Source organism: Astyanax mexicanus, chromosome 19, assembly GCF_023375975.1.
Source record: "Astyanax mexicanus isolate ESR-SI-001 chromosome 19, AstMex3_surface, whole genome shotgun sequence".
NCBI lineage: Eukaryota > Metazoa > Chordata > Actinopteri > Characiformes > Acestrorhamphidae > Astyanax > Astyanax mexicanus.
Window position 1 is genome coordinate 39,156,677 of NC_064426.1, and position 23,508 is coordinate 39,180,184.

At 35.4% G+C, this 23,508-nt stretch overlaps 2 protein-coding genes across 2 annotated transcripts in view; one reads left to right on the plus strand and one right to left on the minus strand.

Annotated features, from left to right (window-relative positions):
• Positions 1 to 23,508, minus strand: part of elof1 (elongation factor 1) — a 515,825-nt gene that overhangs the window by 142,982 nt on the left and 349,335 nt on the right. The window lies entirely within an intron of this gene.
• On the plus strand, positions 54 to 21,871 carry tspan35 (tetraspanin 35). The gene is made up of 8 exons (XM_022665080.2): positions 54 to 191; positions 8,603 to 8,679; positions 9,686 to 9,901; positions 11,142 to 11,216; positions 12,773 to 12,880; positions 16,139 to 16,264; positions 19,801 to 19,893; positions 21,171 to 21,871. Exons 2-8 carry the CDS (start codon positions 8,623 to 8,625, stop codon positions 21,222 to 21,224), a joined length of 729 nt encoding a protein of 242 aa, XP_022520801.2. The 5' UTR covers positions 54 to 191; positions 8,603 to 8,622; the 3' UTR covers positions 21,225 to 21,871.

The following is a 23,508-nucleotide window of genomic DNA, read 5'->3' on the forward strand; positions in this document are numbered from 1 at the left end:
GGGAAGTTCTCCACAGAGATCCGTCACTCCCACCTGCTGTTCCTCCATCCCTCCTCTCCTCCCTCCAGCCGACGCTAACCTGCTCCACACAGAACACAGCCAGAGCCAGAAAGAGAGAGAGAGAAAGAGAGCAGAGGACCTGATTATCTCCTAAAAACCACCATCTAAACACTCTCAGGATCCGCAGACAGGTAGGAATCCCTCTGTTCCTGTTTCTAAACTGAGTTTACTCTTATTTCTGGACTTAATAAATAAATAATAATACAGTATCCATATTTATGTAGTTATAAACTAAAGCAGCTTAGCTCTGTTCCACCCAGGCCAGTTATAATATGTATATTGATGTATTGAATGATATATTGTCCTAGAAATAATTGTGATACTTGATATTATTATCATTTTCCAATCATTTTATCACATTATAATACAATTATATTATGATATCTAGCATAATAATGCAATTCTACCTTTACATTATAATAAAAGACAGGATAAAGAACATGATTAGGTAACTTGCTTACTTAACACTAAGGGTAAATTAATTAACAGTACTTATAACAGAATGTCTACAATAATGTCTAATTATTATTTATTACAGTGTTTTATTGTTGTAGTGTTATTTTTATTATTTAGAACATTATTAAGCATTAAAATTAAGTAGAATTAGAATTAAGTTTAATAATTAAAAAATGTTTTAATGGTTAAACTTTGCAATATGGGTCACAAATAACAATACTTACAAATTTATAATATATTGTCCCAAAAATAAATTATTGCGGTAAATTATATAATAAAAAAAACAGTATTAAGAACATGATTAGGTAACTTGCTTACTTAACAATAAGGGTACATTAATTAACAGTACTTTTAACAGAATGTCTATAATAATGTCTAATTATTCAAAATTACAGTGTTTTAAATGAATACCTTAATACCTAAATTCATAATTATTTAGAACATTATTAAGCATTAAACATAAGGAATTAAGTTTTTATAATGTTTTAGCTAATGTTATTTATTAGTTAGTTGACTTTAAGCTCATTTGTAAGTATTGTTAATTTTGACCCTCATTGTAAAGTGTGACCTAATCATTATACTAGATATTTTATTATCATTGTATTATAGTGTGATAAAATGATCTATAATTACAATAATATCATTTATTGCAATTATTTTTGGGACAGTATGTCATTATTGCCCATTATTATTGATTAAGAAAAGATTAAACTTTACAATAAGGGTGACAAATAACATTACTTATAAATGTATATATATATTGTCCGAAAAATAATTGCGATAAATTATATTATTGTTATTTTCAGATCATTTTATAACACTATAATACAATGATAATATACTATCTAGAATAATAATGCAATTCCTCCCTTACATTATTATGGAAAAAAACTGGATTAAAAACATGATTAGGTCACATTTTACAATAAGGGTATATTAATTAACATTAATTACCAGTACTTACAACAGAATGTCTCACTTAATTAGTAATTGACTTAAATTTACTAAATTGAGTCATTAATTAGAGATTTAACTAATTTACTAAATTGTAATGAATAATAATCTAAACTAGTGTGAATTAATAATTAATTAACACATTCTGTCATAAATACTAATTAATGTTAATTAATGTACCTCTATTTTAAAATGTTAGCTATTTAATTATTAGATATTGGAATTGAAATACATAAGAAGATAAAAAAATATCTTAAATAAATAAAACCCCTGTTTTTTAGTAATGTTAGTTTATCAGCTTATTCATGTTACTGGATTGCGCTCACTAGTAAAACTCTAATGTGGATTACTGAGTTCAGCAACAATGATAAATTAATAATGTGCATAATTATCTTGACAGGCCTAATTCTACATTTTTGTTAAGATGGCCTTATCAATAAATCAATCAACCAACCGCTTTCATTCTCTAGAAGAAATTGTGCTGAATTAAGATAAAGACAGAAAACACATGACTGCTTCACGTGGTTCACTGATCAACATCAACAAAGATTTGGATTAGTGATTATTGTTCTGATTAATAATCAAACTAAGTTGGGTACTGGGGGTTTCTGAAGGTTTTTCCAAAGGTTCCTGTAGATTAAAAGTAAATTAAAGTAAAAAAGGATTTTTTTTGGCTTGGGATTAAAACAAGGGAGGCACCGAAATAAAAGTTTTTGGTCAAAACCAAAATCAAACAATACTAAATAATGAACACTCCCTGAGTTTGTTAATGGTGTAAAATAGTGATTTTTTGCAGGGGTAACTCTTTGCCCCTATCTCAGTTATTTTAAGCTTGTTGGGAACATCAGCTAAAAGCTCTGCATTTAGGAATGCTGAGGGAGAACAGAGGTGGACTATTCCAGAAAAGTTTGTTCTCGTTTCCATGTTTCACTGCAACACTGGAACAGCACATTAGTGTTATATAGTTATTGTGACCGGCCTTCATTAGTGAGTTTTTTGTTTTTTGAGTTTTTATTTTGAGGCTTTGTCACATTTCCCTCTATCAGCTCCATCTCTACAGCTTTATGTTACCAGGTGTGTCCACAGCATTCCTCACTGATCCTGAGAGAGAGAGAGACAGAGAGAGAGAGACAGAGAGAGAGAGATACAGTGAAATAAAGAGAGAGAGAGACAGAGAGAGATGCAGAGAAAAACAGAGAGAAAGAGGGAGCGAGGGAAGATAGATAAAAAGAAACAGAGAGAGAGAAACAGAGACAGAGAGAGCCAGAAAGAGAGAGAGACAGAGAGAGATACAAAGAAAGAAAGAGAGAGTGATACACAGAGAGACAGGTAGAGAGACAGAGTAAAAAGAGAGAGATAGGGAAAGAAAGAGAAATTTAGAGATACAGAAAAAGAAAGAGAAAGAGAATGCTAGAGAAAAAAGAGAGAGAAAGAGAGAGAGCGAGAGAGATACAAGGAGAGACAGTGAGAGAAATTAAGAGATACAGAAAAAGAGAGAGAAAGAGAGAGATACAGAGAAAGCGATAGAGAAAGAGAGAGACAGGGAGAGAAAGACAGAGAGTGATACAGAGAAAGAAAGTTAAAGAGAAAGACAGGGAGAAAAAGAGAGATACAGAGAAAGAGAGAGAAAGCAAGGGGAGATAGACAAAGATATACAAAGAGAGAAAAAGACAGAGACAGAGAGCGAGAGACAGAGAAAGAAAGAGAGAGAAAGAGGGAGTGAGGGGAGATATAAAAAAATTCAGAGAGAGAGAGAAAGAAAGAGACAGAGAGAGATATAAATAGAGACAGGGAGAGAGACAGAGTAAAAAAGAGAGAGAAAGAGAGAAATACAGAGAAAGACAGAGAAAAAGTGAGACAGAGAGAGAAAGAGAGATACAGAGAAATAAAGAGAAAGAGAGTGATAGAGAAAAAATAGAGAGAAAGAGAGAGATACAGAGAAAGAAAGAGACAGAGAGAGAAAGAGGGAGAGAGTGTCAAAAGGAGAGAGAGGGAGAGAGAGAGAGAGACAGGGAAGGCAACAGCTTAAAAGAAGAAGCTTTTTCTTCTTTTTTATGCTATCACTCCAGGCTCTCTTTTCTCCATATTCTGCAGTAGGTGTCTGTAGCACTGTGGGGATATGGAGGGAGATAGAGGGAGATGGAGGGATGTGGGTGGACCGGTTTAGAGGTGTGTGCTGGTTGAGAATCATGTTTCAGGTTTTTACAGCAGTTTCCTGGTTGTGTTGAATGAATGGGGGAGAAGGTGAATATGAACAGACTCTGTTTCCATATACAAAGCTCTGCTGTTGTTATTCGTTTTGCTTTAATGGCTTTTATGCAGGGTGTTAAACCCTGCGTTTAAACACTGCCTTAACCCTTGTGTGGTGTTCATATTTTTGTTACTCGTTTACTTTGTTACTTTTATTTAATTCAGCAAAATTAAGCAATTCTACATTAAAATGCTTTACACATGCTTGCTTCACCTAAATTGCAAGCAATATAAACAGCTTACATGGTTAATATTTGCCCTTTACCTTTCTTATGTTACATTTCTTTTAAAAAGTGCTACTCTTTTTTTATTAGTTTTTGAATAAAATGTAAAAGAAAATGAATTAAACTCAAGATATGAGTAGAAAATTTGTTTAGTTTCAAATTTACAAATGAAGCTATGTTTATTAGCCCTTGGTTCAAACATACTGTATGTAATATAAATGTGTGTGTGTGTGTGGGGGGGGGGGGGGGGTGTACAGTGTGTGTTTATCGAAAATGTGTTTTGATATATGTTTTTTCACAAAAAATGAGCCAATGCCAATGAGTTTGAGTTAGAAAAAATATTTTTTTGTATCGTTTGATGAAAAATGAAACGGGTCCCACAGACCCGAACACCTCACAAGGGTTAAAGAGCACCAACAGAAAGTTATGTCAGAATATGTCTGTAAATATTTTTTTTTTCTAGCAATTGCTTCAAAGTAAAAAAATGTACACATGTTTTCTGGCTACACTGTTTCCAAAATTATTATTCATGTTTTACAGATCGTTTTTGACAAAAAAAAAGCTTATAAAATTGGCATCCCTGCTCCTATAAAAATACTGTTTTGTTTCTTTACAGATGGTTTACTGTACATGCCAGACAGTCACCATTTTCTGGCACCCTTGCTGCCAGAAAGTTCCTTTTTTTGTTTACAGAGATTTCTGGCAATAAACTGCAATTTTTTGTTGTTGCGGCTGCATAAAAATTTTTACAATTAATTTCTACATACATTTTATTATGTGTTATCAATATACAAGTTATTTTTATCAGATCTTATATAGCACACCCTGCTGCCAAAAAAAAATCCCTTTTGCTTTCATATCTATTTGTAGTTCTAAGTATATTTTTTTGTGAGCTGACAGAATAACTACAGTCATTTCATGTAAAAATACAAACCTTACTTGAAAACCAACAACTCATGTTCTATACTTTATAAACGACGTTTTTAATCTACAAAATTTCATGAAACATTATTATAATCTGTGTATTCTTTTCGCTCTTAATATGATTTCTTTAATATGAGAAAAAAACAGAAGTGAAATAAGTGAAAATAATAATAATAATATTATAGGCACAAGAAAGAAGAAAGAATGAATTTGAGACAAAATAAATAAAGTTCATTAAAGAAATGTATGCTTGTTTCTCAAAACTTTATATCATACCTACAGCTCTGGAAAACAAATAAGAGAGCACTTCAGTTTCTGAATCAGTTTCTCTGATTTTGCTATTTATAGGTTTATGTTTGAGTAAAATGAACATTGTTGTTTTATTCTATAAACTACAGACAACATTTCTCCCAAATTTCACATAATAATATTGTAATTTAGAGCATTTATTTGCAGAAAATGAGAAATGGCTGAAATAACAAAAAAAATGCAGAGCTTTCAGACCTCAAATAATGCAAAGAAAACAAGTTCATATTCATAAAGTTTTAAGAGTTCAGAAATCAATATTTGGTGGAATAACCCTGTTTCTTTTTAATCAAAGTTTTCATGCATTCATCTTGGCATCATGTTCTCCTCCACCAGTCTTACACACTGCTTTTGGATAACTTTATGCCTGCACTCCTCGTGCAAAGATTTAAGCAGTTCAGTTTGGTTTGATGGCTTGTGATCATCCATCTCCCTGTTGATTATATTCCAGAGGTTTTCAATTTGGCAACATCAAAGAAACTCATGCATTTTAAGTGGTGTATTTTTGTTTGCAGAGATGCATATATTTCCTGTTGCCGTTGGCGACAGTGTGTGTTGGCTTGGCTAGGTCAGAGTGTCTGCCCTGGTCCTGGGGGCAGCCTGCCCTGCCCTGCCTGCACATTTTGGTGCATCCCCTGCTACATGTAGGAGAACTGCAGGTTCTGAGAAGCTGTTTCAGAGTGTGTGTGTGTGTGTGTGTGTGTGTGTGTGTGTGTGTGTGTGTGTGTGAGTGTGTGTGTGTGTTTGGGTCTGGTGGTTAATAGATCACTGGTCCGGCTCAGTGGCTGCTGAAGTGTGTGGCACCGGGGGGCTGCTGACGTCGTCAGTGGCAGGAATGGCGGCTGTCTGGCACCAGGCACTGTTGTTATGAGGGACGGAAGGGAAAAGGGGTGGAGTCAGTGATGACCCCGCCCCCCTGAGATTCCACTGTTCCCTGGTGATCATGTGATTAACCTTTCTTTAGATAAACATTGACACAGCAAACTATGAGCAGCAGCTCATAAAGGCTGCCCTCGTTTTCTTTGTTTAGGGATTTTAAATGAGTTTATTGTGATATTTGATATACTGTATGTGGGTATATATGAGTGTATATATGATTCTGTGGAGGCAGGTTTATTGTGTTATCTGTAATTAGATATAAAAGAAGTAATAAATAATAGTAAATTTGGTACCACTTTAGAATACGACTACCTTTATAAAGGGTTTATAAATGGTTTATAAATAGTTTTATTAATAGGTTTATAAAACCTATTAATAAGCAGGTAATAAATATATGACAATGCATAAATAAAAATGGCAACAGTGTCTATCTATCTATCTAATCAGCATTATGTAATATATGAGTTTATTTAACTATTTACTGTAAATTAAATCACTTAGTTGAATTAAATGACTGAGCAAACCACAGATTTAACACTGTTGCCTTTTCAACTGATGTGTTATAACTGCTTATCAAAGGTTTTAAGGCATTTACAACCTAATCAACAATCATTTCTTAAATAATTTATAAACTATTTATAAACCCTTTATAAGGGCAGTCTTATTTTAAAGTGGTACTGTAAATTAAGCATCCAAACCATGCATTAATTATTTAAAAATGTTCGGCATTGTAGATCGATAATAAAGTTAAACAAACTATAAAGAAAAACGTGTTAAAAAGTGTTAAACTAACCAGAATATGTTTTATATTTGACATTTTTCAATTTAAAATATTTTTCGCTCAGTCAGCTTTATGAGGTAGAGTCACCTGGAATTCAGGCTTTCAGTTAACAGCTGTGCTGAACTCATCAAGAGTTAATTACTTAAGTTTCTTGTCTCTTAATGTAAAGGTTTGAGAGCATCAGTTAAAGTAAAGTAGTGAAGAGGTAGAGTTACAGGTATACAGTGAATAGTGAATATTTATAGAGTAATGTTCTAATCCAGATTATGAGAAGCAAGAACTACTCAACTAAATAAAGAAAAGAAAACTTTAAAAAATGAAGGTTGGTCAATCTGAAACATTTTAAGAATTTTAAAAAAGTATCCTCAAGAGCAGTTGCAAAAAAGACCATCTAAAATGTTATAATTATATATATTTACAACTTATCTGAGTCAAAGCAAAATGATGACTTGACTGAGTTAAGCTGAGCCAATGAATCATTTTTTTCAGTACCTCTACCTGAAAACACCTCATTTCCATACCACCACACCCGTCAGTGTAGATATATTCCAAAGCACTGTTGCTATTTAAATGGTGCAGAAGATTAGAGTGAAAATAGACTGTTCACGGGGTGTAAGATAGCAATGAGCATTGTGATGTGCCAACTGCAGGGTGTAAGATGGTGTAAGACCTAACTCTTAGTATTAGTTAGAAAAATGGAAAAGCAGTGTAATTCTGCAGTGCAGAGCTGATCCAGACTGATAAAATTATTTTAATGCGATTTGCATATCTGTAGTTTGCATATCTGTATATGTTTCTGAGCCGCTTGGCTCATATTTAAATGTGGGCTGTTGGTACTGGCTGACCGTTAGGAACTGATTTGCATAAAGAATGCAGAAACACACAGTCATAAGCATGAAATATTGAAAGCTAAGGATTAGGGTTATTATATTGATTTCCATTTTAATAGTAATACTAGAAATCTAAGCTCAATAAATACACAATCAGCCATAAGTTATTGAACACAGTGTTGAACAGGAGTAAGCATGAGATGGTTGGTTGTTTAGTTGGTTGGTTGATTAGTTGGTTGGTTGTTTGATTGGTTGTTTGTTTGTTTGTTTGTTTGGTTGGTTGGTTGGTTGGTTGGTTGATTTGTCGTTTGGTTAGTTGGTTGGTTGATTGGTTGGTTGGTTGGTTGGTCGTTTGGTTTGATGGTTGGTTGGTTGGTTGGTTGATTGTTTGTTTGATTGGTTGGTTGGATGGATGGTTGGTTGGTTGATTTGTCGTTTGGCTGGTTTGTTGTTTGTTTGTTTGGTTGAGTGGTTGTTTGGTTGGTTGTTTGTTTGTGTGTTTGTTTGTTTGGTTAGTAGGTTGATTTGTCGTTTGGTTGGTTGTTTGGTTGTTTGGTTGGTTGGTTGGTTGGTTAGTTGTTTATTTGATTGGTTGGTTGTTTGCTTGGTTGGTTGGTTGGTTATTTGGTTGGTTGGCTGGTTGTTTGATTGGTTGATTGGTTATTTGGTTGGTTGGTTGTTTGATTGGTTGTTTATTTGGTTGGTTGATTGGTTGGTTGTTTGATTGGTTGTTTATTTGGTTGGTTGATTGGTTGGTTGTTTGATTGGTTGGTTGGTTAGTTGGTTGTTTGTTAGGTTGGTTGGTTGGCTGGTTATTTGGTTGGTTGTTCAGCCAATACTACAATCAGCATCAGTATTTATAATTGGTGTAATTTCACTTTAAAGCTACTGATTTATGTTTGGTTGTAATTCATTCTCTTATTCTCCACTTTTTTCAGGGACAGCAGACGATCTGAAGATGAGTTGCTTTGGATTTTTGAAAGCTTTAATGTTCGTCTTCAATGGCGTCATCTTTGTAAGTACAGTTTTTTTAAACAGCATAGAATGAGTATGTCCCATTCTCAAGGTCATGTAGTATCTAACATGAGTCCTTCAAACGAATAACTTTATATCGACCATAAAGCACATTTTAGTACACATTCTTAAAATGTATAAAAATGTCCATAAAGAAAATAACTTATTTCTCCCAAATGTTAATAATTATTGATATGTTGTATTTGTAAACAAACCCAACATTTTTATTTTTATCTGTTTTTTTTTATTTTATTATACATAAAATGAAAATAACGTTTCTAACAACAAAACATCCAGTATAAAAGCCTGTTTTTAAAATAGATCACTTTGTGTGTAATACATATATTTAATATATGAGAATCACATTTTCAACTAAATTACTCAAATAAAGCATAAAGCAATTTTTTAATGATATTCTATGTTTTTTAGATGCACTAGTATATTAATTTTGTCTTTGTAAACCTGGCCTGTGAATCTTAAGCCCTATCAGGATGGGATTATTTATTATTCTCAGGGGGATGTCTATGAAAAATATTTCACACTTATACTCAGTGATAAAACTCCTTTTTGCTTTCTTGGTCACATGACATTGGGTTCAGTAGCTCCTCCATTTCCACTCGCTGTCGTGTTTAGTTTACGTGGATCTCCGTGGAAATGCGCACCAAAAGTGGATTTACGGTGTGTGGCAGTGAACAAATAGCTATTTTATTAAAGGTAGGGAGACGAAACTCAGAGATGTGTGTCTGGACTGGACTAAAATTACTGGAGGACCACGAAAGAGTTCAGAGAAAAACAGTAGATGATTCAGCCTGTAATTTGTTATTTTAGAGGACGTCTATGAAAAAAAAAACATACATGGTCGTTCTGGACAGGAATAAAATCACAGAGGATAAATCATCCCCCATAAAAGAGAAGATTACTAACTAACTAATCCCATCCGAATAGGGTTTTACATTTATCAGACTATTAAATAATATAAAATAATGTTTTCCCTCGTCTGTGTGTAGCTGGCAGGAGCTGGTATATTAGCGGTGGGGATCTGGGTGAAGGTGGACAGCGGCTCCATCCTGAACTTCTTACAGAATCTGAATAATGCGCCGGGCGAGCTGAAGCAGGTGCTGAACGTGGGCTACCTGCTGATCGCTCTGGGCTCGGTTCTGATGGTGATGGGCTTCCTGGGCTGCTGCGGCGCCGTGCGGGAGAGCAGGTGTATGCTTCTGCTGGTAGGTCAGCTGTCAACTCTACCAGCCAATCACAAAACACTGGTGAACATGGTGGTGCCAGTTCATTTTTATATGATTTATGTGTTTATCTTATGGTTAGGTTAATTTCCACATCATACTACATCAATTCCAAAAATGTTGTAAAAACATGTTAATAAATAAATAAATAATTTTACTAACTTAACAGATTAAGATGCCTTGACCTGTATACAGGCTAATTTATTTACATTCTGAAAATTTGAGGGCTTTAAAATCTCCTACAGGACACTTTAAGGAGAAGCTGCCTGTTTTCTCTCTTCTCCACTTAATAATTCCAGATCAGTAACAGGAATCAACCCAAATCCTGCAGGTTTGAAAATAGACCTAAAAACAAGACAAACGTAACGAAACTAAAGGTTTGGAGGACATGAACTGTTTGATTTGTATTCAGGAAAATATTGAGTCAGTTTTTTATTTTATTCAGATTTACTTGACTATTTTTATTTTTCTGTACTTTCTATTACAATTACAATTATGCTTTTCAGTAAGTGAACGCTTTTTTTGTAATGCTAGAAAAAAAATTCTCAAGATTTAGTGGTTTGATGTCAGGCATAAAATTGGAAAAGAAAAGAGCTACTGCATCCTGGTCTGTTAAGGGGTTGAAGCTTTAAAACCAAAAAGTTTGTACAAGAGAACAAAAGGCTGGAAAAGTAAGTGGTACTAATAAAAATCAGCAATTTACTACAGATTTACAAGACTGGGGTAAAACAGCTAGGCAGATTGTCCCACCCATTCACCTGTTACTTAACTGTATATCCCCCCTATCACTAGTGATGCTACAACACCAGGAGGGTGAAGACTACTACATGCCTCCTCCGATACATGTGAAGTCAGACTCCGCCTCTTTTTGAACTGCTGCTGCTGATGCAGCATTACCGAGTAGCATCACAGCGCTAACGCTCGGAGGAAAGCACAGCGACTCGGTTCTGATACATCAGCTCACAGACGCAGCCTTGTGCTGATCCACATCACCCTAGGAGTGATGAGCAACTGTCAACTGGGCAAAATGACAAAATGTCTTTGGGTGTATGGTAGAGACATACCCTGCAATCAAAAAGATCTCTCACTACCCAATAGTAGCCTCTGAGAGTATTTTTAATTTCATATAGTAGCATGGCAAGACCCAGTGATTAATCAGACCATAACTGTAATAATTTTCATATCTTGAGTTGCTGATAAGTTTCCCTCTGTTTCTCCACAGTTCTTTGTCATTCTTCTGATCGTCTTCATCGCTGAGGTGGCTGGAGCCATTGTGCTGCTGGTTTTTAAGGGAGTGGTAAGTCAGCAGTGCTGGTCTTTATTAAACAGTAGATGTCTGCATGGCTTTAACCTCCTGAGACCTGGAATTGGTTTGTATTTTAAATTTCTTCAAGCTATTTGGGATTACTGGGACCTAAGAAATATAAAAGCCAAACTTTGGCCTCATAAAAGGACATTAGTTTATTTTAGCGTTTAAAAATGACCTTTGTCATTTGGGATCAGAAGCAGGGCTGGTTCTAGGGGGGTGGCTGGGGGGAGCGTTGCCTACCCAGATTTTTGTTCCCCCCCCCCCCCCCCCAAAGCGAACAATGGCTATTTTTTAAATTATCTCTGAAAAAATCTCTGAACCAATCACGAAAATGCATTTTACTGTGCAACGTGAAGATATTTCCTTGCTTAACTTGGTTAATAACAGCTAATCTTATATACACTGTAGGAAACCCTAAAATGCGTTATTTTCTGATAAAGACACATGCAACTTTTTTATTTATTTACTTCATACATCAATTTTAGCCAGTATCATTATGAGCTCTGGCTTTAAAAATATGACTATCAACATGCCCATCCATTATGTTCTACTGATCCCCCAACCAAGCAAAGCAGTCTAGAACTGAGGCTGATCAAAATAACTAATTAGTGCAAAAAATACAATTTTAGCTTTCTACAGTATGTGCATAAACTATTTTCAAACCTATAATTGATTTCTACAATTCTGTAGAACTGAACTGGCTGTAGAAACTCTTGACTGGGATTCCTATCTTCTTGTTTTCAATCAGTTGAGTGTAATGTTGTCACATGACCACTAGATGGTATGGGGGTATGGGCAGTGTCCCCATATGAGGCCACATCATAGACTGTATATAGCTGGACAGAGCATCATCTCTCAAAAGTGAAGCCACCACAGGTCGGTCGCCCCCTGCTGTTCGGCTGCAGAAAGCTGTGTAACCCCACCCATCCCCATAGGTTTCAATGGCAAAACAGAGGACTTTCAATCACTTTTTTTTCTAATATACTGTAATTCTACCTCCTTTATTTAAATGCAGCAGATAGTGTAACCTCTGCTTACATTGTTAAATTTTATATCCCCACAGAATTTGTTTTTTAAAACGTTATTCAGCTCTATTCAAAAAAAGTGTGGTTATTGTAAAAGGGCTGGTTATGGGCGGGACCAATAACAGACCGTCAGCTCCGCTCCACTCTGCTCTGCAGCCTATGACCTCGAGGCAGCCCTCAGGGGCGGGGTTATTTAAATGAGTGGGCTGTCACTCCACAGTCTTTCTCCCTCCTCTGGTCTCTACTGCGCTCTAGAGACTCGAGTTTCAGGATCGCCAACATGGCGGAAGATTTTGGCTTCATTTTCATTGAATGAAAGGGAACGGCGACACAACGTCCATCTTTTTTTTACAGTCTCTGGGTCAAATAGTCAATGTTTAAAAAAAACAAAAGTTTTAAAAAAGTCATTGGATGCAGAGAAGCAGTAATGTAATGTCCCTTTTTGAGGATGCAGGCAGGGTATTAGGAGATTAAACCTGCATGGCTGAGGAACATCTGCTGTACTTTTTTGTTTTTCAGGTACAGCAGCTGATCACTGAAGTGGGGGTCATCATCGTGAACAGCATTAAAAAGGACTACGGAAAGAATCCAGATATCACTGGCCTGTTGAACACGACCATGAATACGGTTTGTGATCTGTGATTACAGTTGTTGGTTTGTCGTGCACGTCGAGGGGTAGGGGTGTCCTGATCCCTGTTAGGGTGGAGGGGTAGATTGGGGGAAGAGATTTTTCAGATTCAGCACCAGTGATGTCAGTAATGCTTAATCTAACGCGTTACTATTTCCAATCCAGTAATCAGATTACAGTTACTTATCCAAGTCACTGTGCATTACAGTACACACACACACACACACACACACACACCGCTCCCTTCCTCATCCCCCCTCCGCTCTCCCCCAATCACATGCTTCTCGCTTCTGTTAATGAGGTACAACCATTGGTTTACTCACTGCACTCCCCTGTCTCTCTCTCGCGCTCCATAAAGACAAGGAAAGTTCCGGTGCTTTAAATGAACACTGTCAGAATTAAATCCTTCAGTAGTTTATCGGTTTGGGTCCGCATTAGACAACGTCTGGGTCCGGACCGGACCGCAGTCCACATATATGTGATCCCTGGTCTAGACCATATACACGGTTCTGTTTTATAAAACCACTCCTTGCTGCCCTGCAGAGAACAACAGGTTCAATGTTCAGATTTACAGTGTTAAATATGTCAGGTCCAGAAAGACTTTCTTTATTTTATATTTTTTTAATATAAAAACAAGTATTTATGTTAATTGAAATTAAGAAAGACCATATTTTATTTTTTATAAAAAAAATATTTATGTTATGTTAATTCAAGAAAAATGGTCTTTTATTTTTATTAAAAAATATTTTTTTTTTTCAGGAAATAGTTCAACTTTAAATGTCTAGAGATAAATTGTTGCTGTTAAAAATGCATTTTCCAATAAAGGGAGTATTGGCAAAACTGGTTATAATGTTTATGTTAAGGTGGCGGGAGGTGGAGTCTGCCGCTGCTGAAAGTAACTAATAAAGTAACTTCTAAAGTAACTTAGTTACTTTTAAAATCAAGTAATCCATAAAGTAACTAAGTTACTTTTTAAAGGAGTAATCAGTAATTAGTAATCGGATTACTTTTTCAAAGTAACTATACCTTCACTGTTCAGCACACTTCAAACCGAGAGGTATGAGAATCACTGGTAAGATGGCAACACAAAGTCATGCTTAGCACTATATTACCACAGTTTAATGTGTAGTTTCAATGTTTTACGATCAAATTCTTCATAACAAGCGTAAAAAAGATCGCTAGTAGTTTGTCTTAGGAGCTAGCTAGCTAGCTAACTTTCCTGTTCCACCTTAAACGGTGCAGAAGACAAAAGACGGCAGAAACTGCAGAATTAAGTCAGAACGGAAGAATAAAATAAAAAAAGAAAAGCTAATCAAAGCTAATTTCAGCTCCCCATCACAGAGAAATTAAGGAAGGGACAATAATAATTAATTTCTTAATAATTAATATCTCATCTCCCAGACATACAATAAAATATGCCCTAAAGTTAACCAGTTAATGAGCAGCAGCAGCAGCTCGGTTACCGAACTTTAACCTAAACTTTATTGTTTACCCTTCTAACTCTGTTCCAAAACACTAAGAAAAATAAGTAGAGATTTGTACTTAAAAGATTGTAAAGCTTGTCGCTGGGGCTGTACCTTATATTGAGGTATAAAAAAGTACTTTTGAGTTAAAGTCCTTTTTTGTACCCATGTTTTTGTTCCAGTAAAGATATAAATATTATAAACATTATCATCAACTGAATATGGCTTAAAAACTGTGTGGCTTTTAAATAACAAATATGCAATTTAAATATATATTGTTTATTAGTACAGTGATACAGAATACTGAATGTACCCTTTGGCTGCTGGTTAAATGTTACAAATCTGTACTTATTGCTGTTAGAAATGACTTTGTACTTCAGAGGGAACAAATCTGACCCTGTGAAGACTGATATTGTACCTCTGAGGGTACAATTGTGAAGAGTGTACCTTTGAGTACAAAAAAGTACTCATATCATACCTCTGTTTTTTAGAGTGAAGGGAAAGGGTTACACTCGAAAATAAGTCAGGTAGGCGTGGTAGGGCCTAGGGGTGAAATGGGATTGGGCCTTAGTCAGTAATCTGATCAAAATGAGTTTACATGAATGTTTGTAATCAGATAATGAAAAAAATCAGTAAAAATAACCAGATTTTCGCTTCGTAACGACGTAAACTTCACGTTGCAGCTTTTTTTTTAGCACATCAACACGCAATCTAATCATAAATAAGATAGTAGATTATGATTATTGATGATAAATCCTTTAGCTCTGCTGTGCTGTTAAACACTACTCACTTATTTCCACTACCAGGGTCTGTTTTTACTCATTCACAGACTGAGAAATCCCAGAATTCTCTGTTTAAGAGTGTATAGTGCCAGTCAAAAGTTTGGTCATGCCTTTTTATGCAATGTTTAAGCAATAATACTCTCGAGGTTCGTGCTATAACGTGTAAAATTGCTGATCTACAGTACTACACGCTATAGCATCACGAACCTCGAGTGTATTATAGTGATTATGCCACAGTTCCATTATCGCTGTTTATAGAAAGGTTTTGAGTTAAAGAGAACGAGAAAATACCATCTGTTTGGTTATAAACCAAAATAACACTCAACAAGCTAAGATAGTTCCATTGCTGCTCTGTTTGTAGCTGCGCAGTTTGGTTTGTAAGCGCTGCATCGTTGCTAGGTTACCAATTATGGGGCATTACACAGTATTTACAAAGTAAACAATCCTCTGATTTAAACCTGATTTGAGGTGATTTAATTGGGATGAGCTGGAGCTTCACAGCGTGAAGGAAAAGAAGCAACTATTGTTCAGCACCTCCAGGAACTCCTTCCTTCAAGACGCTGAGAAAACTATTCCAGGTGACTCTCCCTCATGAAGACGCTGAGATTAAAATCTCACCAAGAGTGTGCAGATCTGTCCTTAAAGATAAATGTGATACTTAAAATAATCTAAAGTAGCTAAAAAACATATTCTGGTTTGTTTAACACTTTAACAGCCCTGCATGTGTTCCTGTAGAGCTTTAATATAGACTTCAATATTAAATTTACAATGTAAAAAATCATAAAAAGAAAGAAAAATCATATTGAATGAGAAGAGGTGTGTCCTAATTATTGACTGGTATTTTTGTCTAGTTAGATTTGTCCTTCATGATATGATATAATAAGACAGTTTGGATCAGGCTGTTTTTTTTTTAACAGTGTAAACCATGCCCACCTATTAGTAGGTTTATAAATATTAGCAGTAATTTCACATGGTTTTGACCATTATCTTTATATTTTTTTTCTGTTTGTAGCTAAAATGCTGTGGATTCAACAACTATACAGACTTCCGGAATTCTACCTTCAGTAATAACGGCACCACCTATCCTCCCTACTGCTGTAACGTGACAATCTGTACTGAAGGAAACGCCACCATTGCGGTAAAACTTCATCATTATTAATGAAGTCTTGCTTTGTAGAATAACTACAGTGGTTTGAAAAAGTTTGGGCACCCCTGATAATTTTTTAATGATTTTTCTTTATAAATCTTTGGTTGTTCGGATCGGCAATTTCAGGTAAATACTGTATATCATATAGCAGAAGGACACAGTGATCAGTGATATCTGAGAAGTGAAATAAAATTTATACACTGAAAAAAAATTATGAGTAACATTTACTTACAATTCTTTTTGCAGCTTTCTGCATTTGCTTTGTTTTAAGTAAATTTAATTTCAGATACATTTAAGTAACTTCAACTCGGTTTCAAGACTTAAACAGAGTTACACAGAGTAAATAAGTGAACTGAACTTCAGTCAATCCTTTCTTTTAGTAAACTTTACTTCATTTCTGTATACAATATTACTAGGGGTGGGAATCTTTTACTATCTCATGATTCGATTCGATTCCGATTTTGGGGGCCACGATTCGATTCAAAATCGATTTTTGATTCAAAACGATTTGATTTATAAAAATTTATTGAAAACTTATTGAAAAAAAAAGCCTCCAAAATATACACTGGTCCTGGAGAAGGTAATGTGTTACAAAAACAATAAAATGTGCAGGAATGTGGGTCTTCAGTGACAGAGGAATCACTGGGATATCACAATGACGTTAATGAACAATAAATAAATAATAAATAACACTGCTTTATTACCAGGCTACTAGCGGTGGTGTGTAGGTGACGCTGCTGGGCTGATGTGATGATAGCAGTGGAGCGCTAAAGTTCAGGAGCAGCTGCTGATTAACTAGTTAATTTAAGGTCGTTGTATTTCTTCAGAAAGGGGGCAGGAGGTGGAGAAATTAATTCATATTGTCCATTCCTTAATTCCTCTGTGATGGGGAGCTGAAATTAGCTCTGATTAGCTTATTGTTATTTTTCCGTTCCGCCTTAAATGCTGCAGCCCGCTGCCACCTGTAGCGTTATTTAAGGTGGAACTGGAAAGTTAGCTAGTTAGCTAGCTAACAGAAACTGAAACTAACTACTAGCGATCTTTTTTATGCTTGTTATGAAGCATTCTGCCATAAAACATTAAAACTACACGTTAATCTAAGGTAATATAGTGCTTGTTCTGCCATCTTACCGGTGATTCTCATACACCTACGCTCTGTGTGGGTCTGACGGTAAGTTCAAACTGCAGCGGCCACGGTCGCTTTGGGCAGTGGGAGGCGGAGCGAAAAACGCTTCGTGCCGCTGCAGTGTGAACTTACCGTGAGGGGTAGGGCCAAGGGAAGAAATGGGATTGGACCTTAGAATCGATTTTGGGACATTTTAAATCGATTCTGAATCGTAGTAAATGAGAATCAAGATTCTTATGTGAATCGATTTTTTGGCACACCTCTAAATATTACCTAATTACAATTACTTCGTTTATACAATATTATTACTATATATAATTTTTGTTTAAACACACATTTAAATATTTACATAATCTTAAGATTTTATTTTGTACACAGACCAAGTCTCACTGTCTCAACACATGGATGGCATGTAATACATTATTTTTAGTTTACTAGTAAAAAGAATGTATTACACGCCATCCATGTGTTGAGACAGTGTAATATGTGTGTTTTAACTAAAAATATTAAAATTTCAGGAATTATAATATATGATGTATCATTAATCATTTGAGTAATATTGTATAAATGAAGTAATTGTAATTATGTAATATTGTATGCAGAAATGAAGTAAAGTTTACTAAAAGAAAGGATTAATTCAGTAAAAATAAATTAAGTAAAGTAAAATGTAACATTTAAATCTTGAAACCAAGTTGAAGTTACTTAAATTTACATTAAATTAAATTTACTCAAAAAAAAGCAAATGCAGAATTTTACGCATCACTTTTTTCAGTGTAGGATTTACAGAAAGTGTGCAATAATTCTTTAAGCTAAATTAGGCAGGGGCATAAATTTGGGCACCCTTGTCGTTTTATTGATTAGAGTACATTAAGCACTAGTTATTGGTACACACAATTTGTTTGGTAAGCTCATTGACCCTTGACCTACATACACACAGGCGATTCCAATTATGAGAATTATGAGCATCTTCTCTGAAGAGCGGCACCATGGGAGCCTCAAAACAAAACTCTTAAATGACCTGAAAACAAAGATTGTTCTACATCATGGTTTAGGGAAAGGATACAAAAAGCTCAATAATCTCAGAAATTTCAGCTGCAGTTTCCACTGTGAGGAAAAGAGTGAGGATATGGAAGAACCACAGACCTGAAGTGACAGAACAAGAAAAATCTCAGATAAACAGAGAAGAAGGATTGGGAGAACAGTTATAGTCAACACACAGACCTCCAGAGCTCCAAACACCTACAACATCATCTTAAGATGCTGCAGACGGAGTCACTGTGCATTGTTCACTATTCACTATTTAGCTCACTTTACACAAGGAGAGGCTGTATGGGAGAGTAATCAATGCAGAAGAAGCCTTTTCTGAGCACACGCCACAAACAGAGTCGCTTGAGGTAAAGCTAAAGCTAAAGCACATTTAAAACAAGCCAGCAGCTTAATTTTGGAATAAGGTTCTGTGAACTGATGAAACTAAAATTATTAGAGTTATTTGGAGGACGGTTATTTTTATGCATGGAGAAAAAAACACAGCATTGCAACAGAAACACTTTACTGCTCCCCACAGTAAAATTGGTGCCAGTTCCATCATGCTGTGGGGCTGTGTGTTCAGTGCAGGTACTGGGAATCTTGTTAAAGTTGAGGGTCTCATGGATTCCAGTCAATATCAGCAGATTCTTGAGAACAATGTTGAAGAATCAGTGAGAAAGTTGAAGTTAAAGCTGTGCCGGGGCTGGATACTTCAACAAGACAACGACCCTAAACACTAAACACTAAACACTAAACACTGCTGAAAATCTACTAAAGCATTCATGCAGAGGAACAAGTACAATGTTCTGGAATGATCACCTCAGATCATCTCAGTCTCCAGACCTGAATATTATTGAAATATAATCTGTGGTGTGATTTAAAGCAGCTGTTCATGATCAGAAACCATCAAACCCTGACTGAACTGGAGATGCTTTGAATGATTTGTAAAGAAGAATGGTCCAAAATACCTTCAACCAGAAGACTCACTCAACCAGACTCTCACTGGAAGCTAAAGGAAGTGTTCAGAAGCTGTTATTCCTGCAAAAGTAGGAATTACTACTAATTAGTGATGTAATTTTTCGGTTGCAGCCCAAATTTAAATGCTCCTACCTAATTTTGTTTAAAGAGTTATTGCACACTTTCTGTAAATCCTACAAACTTTATTTTATGTCTCAAATATCATTGTGCTATATGATATACTTAACTGAAATTGCTGATCTAAACAACCAATTATTTATAATGGAAAATCATGGAAATTATCAGGGGTGCACCTGATAATGAAACCTTTTCATAACACTGTATTAAAAAATGTACATGCATTTATAATTTTTAATGTGCATAAATCATTCATCATTTCTACTTTTTATTTCCTCAGAAAGTTCCTGGGTGTTTCCCTGCACTGGTTTCACTGGTAAATTCAAATGCGTCTATCATCGTAGGTGTGGCATTGGGAATCGCAGCTCTGGAGGTAACTTATTCCCTCGTTTGTTTGTTGTACAGTTAATCTCAAATTTATACATATCTTCCTGGTTTCAGTCCTTTTCTGAATAAGCCGTTTAAGGGCTCTGTCATTTTAATGCAAATAAGCTGTTTCTGCCAATGCCCTATATATGCTGAGTGTTTATCACATATTAGTGTTAGCTTGTGCTAAATGGCAAAACATGAACAAGCTAGTTCATAATCCTTTATTGTGATAAAAACACACAAAACTCCATATTTTTCGCACAATAAGGCGCATTTATAATCCTTTAATTTTTCCCAAAATCTTCAGTGTGCCTTATAATCTGGTGCACCTTATGTATGGAATTTACCAGTCGAGTATTAAGGAGCAGTAAAGCCACTCTGCTGAAATACAGCATTATACAGGGTGAGTAAACAGTAAAGTTTCTCCAGCACTAAGGCTGGGTGCAGCAGCATTAGCATTAGTCGCTAACTGCAGTGCTAGCTCTTTTGCCACTCTGAGGTGAGTATATCAGAGTGTAGTCTGTGTGTTTGCTGTGTTAAAACAAGCTACGTGGGAAGAACCACTAGCTGATATCACCTTTGGCCATTCACAGGTGAGTTTTATCGGCCAGTAGCCTGCTGCTAACCCTGGCTAGCACTGCTGGAGCAGCATTAGCTCTAGCTGCTAACTGCAGCACTAGCTCTTTCGGCATTCAGAGGCGAGTATATGTATAAAACAAGCTACAATGGATGAACCACTAGCTGATATCGCCCTGGTTTACTGGAACACTCAGTGTTACAGGGTTCCTCAGTGTAGCGCTATCGGGCGGCATTAGCTGCTAATTGATAGCAATTAGCCTCTAATGCTAATGCTCCACCTTCAGTGGAAATTTAACTTTAAAAGAAAATGTGTTTTGGCTCACTTAGCTTAGCTTTACAGGTCTCGCCACCCAGCAGTGAGACCTACTGAATTAGAAGGAAAACATGGTAACACCCCTGTTCCTTACTATTGTCGCATAAAATGTGCCTTATGTATGGAAACAGACCAGAAAATAAACGTTTGCCTTATAATACGCTGCGCCTTATAGTGCGAAAAATACGGAAATTAACTCCATTTTGGAAAAGCACTTTCAGTGTTTCAGCTCCAAGGGGTCCAAGTTTCCTCATACACTTAATAAACACTATGCACTGATTTATTTTCCTGCTAAAATAAGACTCAATTTAATATACTCTACAGTTTTTCCACAGTTTTAAAATGATGGTAATTAATTACTTTTCTCTTTTCTACATTTTACCCCTTAGCTCACTGCCATGACCATCTCCATGATCATGTATTGCAAGATAAAGGGAAAATAATGCAGAGGAAATCCTGAGAAAAAGATGCTTCCAGACATTTCAGATGTGCAGATTCAATGCAGACAAAACTAATTTTAAGTAACATTTTTAATATATTTTATACATTTGTTTTCCTTTTGTACAATTGTGACATTATGTGAAGGATTTGATTAGTTTAAAGTATCATTTATGTTGATTTAAGAATGTGATCCATTAAATTAGGTACTTTGATTTAATGAATGGATTACTTATCTTTTTTTGTGTTTTTTTTACTTGAAGTAATTTGATACGTTTTGTAAAGGCATATGAAGGATTTTCCTGAAATTATTCAGTACACTGTTAATAATGTGATTAATCCTGTGAATTAACTTTGTATGATCCATGTTTCTGCGCAGTCAAGTGTAAATGTAACTAATATGTCTATTTTAATACATATAAAATTAAAATGTTGTTTTTATCTAGAATCATTCAGTAAAATGCCAAAGAACTTTTAATGCAGATGGAGCTTGCTTTATATTTATATAAAATACATTATGCCATACTAGGCCATTTTAATATATACTGTCCCAGCAATTCTTTAAAAAACATTCATAAATATATATTTAATATTTAAATTGGATAACAGTGTATGTTTTTAACCTGATTAATAATAAAATCCAGATGTCTTATTTGTGTGTGGTGTGTTTTCATTATTCTGCTTTCATTACCAGGCTTTTCTAATGTAGGTTAAATATGTTGACTATGAAGGAACACATAAAGAATCATGTAGTAACTTAAAAGTGTTAAACAAACCAAAATACTCTGTTAACTTGTGGTTTCTGAGGCTGGAAACTCTGATAAACTTATTCTGTACAACACAGGGAACTCATTCCTGATGAGTGCCAGTTTTATCATAAAATTTTGATGGTCTTTGTAACTGTAGTTCTTGAAATTTAGGAATTGAGTGATCTTCATTTCTTAAAATCATTTTCACTTAGTTGAGTAGTTGTTGCTTCTCATAATCTGGATTAGAACATTACTCAAATATTCACTATTCACTGTATACCTGTAACTCTACCTCTTCACTACTTTACTTTAACTGATGCTCTCAAACACTTTATTAAGAGACAAGAAATTCAAGTAATTAACTCTTGATGAGCACAGAGAAAATAAACATCAAGATGTGCAACACTGTCTCTATCTAAACAAGAGGAGCTAATAAAAACATATTCTAGTTTGTTTAACACTTTTTGTTTAATAAATAATTCCAGTATTAATCTACAATACAGAACTTGTATCTTCAAATGTTGATAAAAAACATGATATAATATTTATTTGCTCAAGTTGTCCAGGAGGAAGTTTATATCAGTCATACAAATATATTTTTATTATTTTGAAAAGATAAATGAGCTTTTTAAGGCCAGTGCTGCCATCTTATGGCAAAATATATATATATGGTACCCATAACATTAGTACTATTTGTTTCTACAATCAGTTGGTACTAATATCAAATAGGATAAGAAACAAAAAGCTAGTAGATAAATAATACAAATATTAAAAGATAAAAAAGCAATAAATATGTTCACCATGACTAAAAAGATAAGAAATAGGACTGGGCGAAAGTGAAGGTAATGGTACAAATCAGAAATGGGATTAGGCCAAGGTGTAGGGACAGGTTACACATTAGGAATGGGATTGAGCCCAAGGGAAGAAATGCGATTGGACCAATGTGTAGTAAAAGGTACAAATTACAATTGGAATTGGGCCAAAGTGTAGGTAGAAGTACAAATTAGAAATGGGATTGAGCCATCAGCTGCTGGAGCCTTGAGAGAGCACAATTAGCCTTGCTCTCTCTGGGTGGGTACAGTAGATGGCGCTCTTTCCCCTCATCACTCCTCTAGGGTGATGTAGATCGGCACAAACTGCGTCTGTGAGCTGATGTATCAGAATCGAGTCGCTGCGTTTTCCTCCGAGCGTTAGCGCTGTGATGCTACTCGGTAATGCTACATCAGCAGCAGTTCAAAACGAGGCGGAATCTAACTTCACATGTATAGGAGGAGGCATGTGCTAGTCTTCACCCTCCTGGTGTGTTGGGGTATCACTGGTGATAGGGGGGGGGGTCCTAATAAGTGGGTTGGGTAATTGGCTGTGCAAAATTGGGGAGAAAATGGGAAAATTTTGAAAAAAAAAGGGGATTGGGCCAAGGTGTTGATAAGGGTAAAAATTAGAAATTGGATTGGCCCAAAGTGTCGGGATAAACTGAAAAATAGAAATGGGATTAGGCTAAGGTGTAGGCAAGCACACAAATCAGAGATGGAATTGGGCC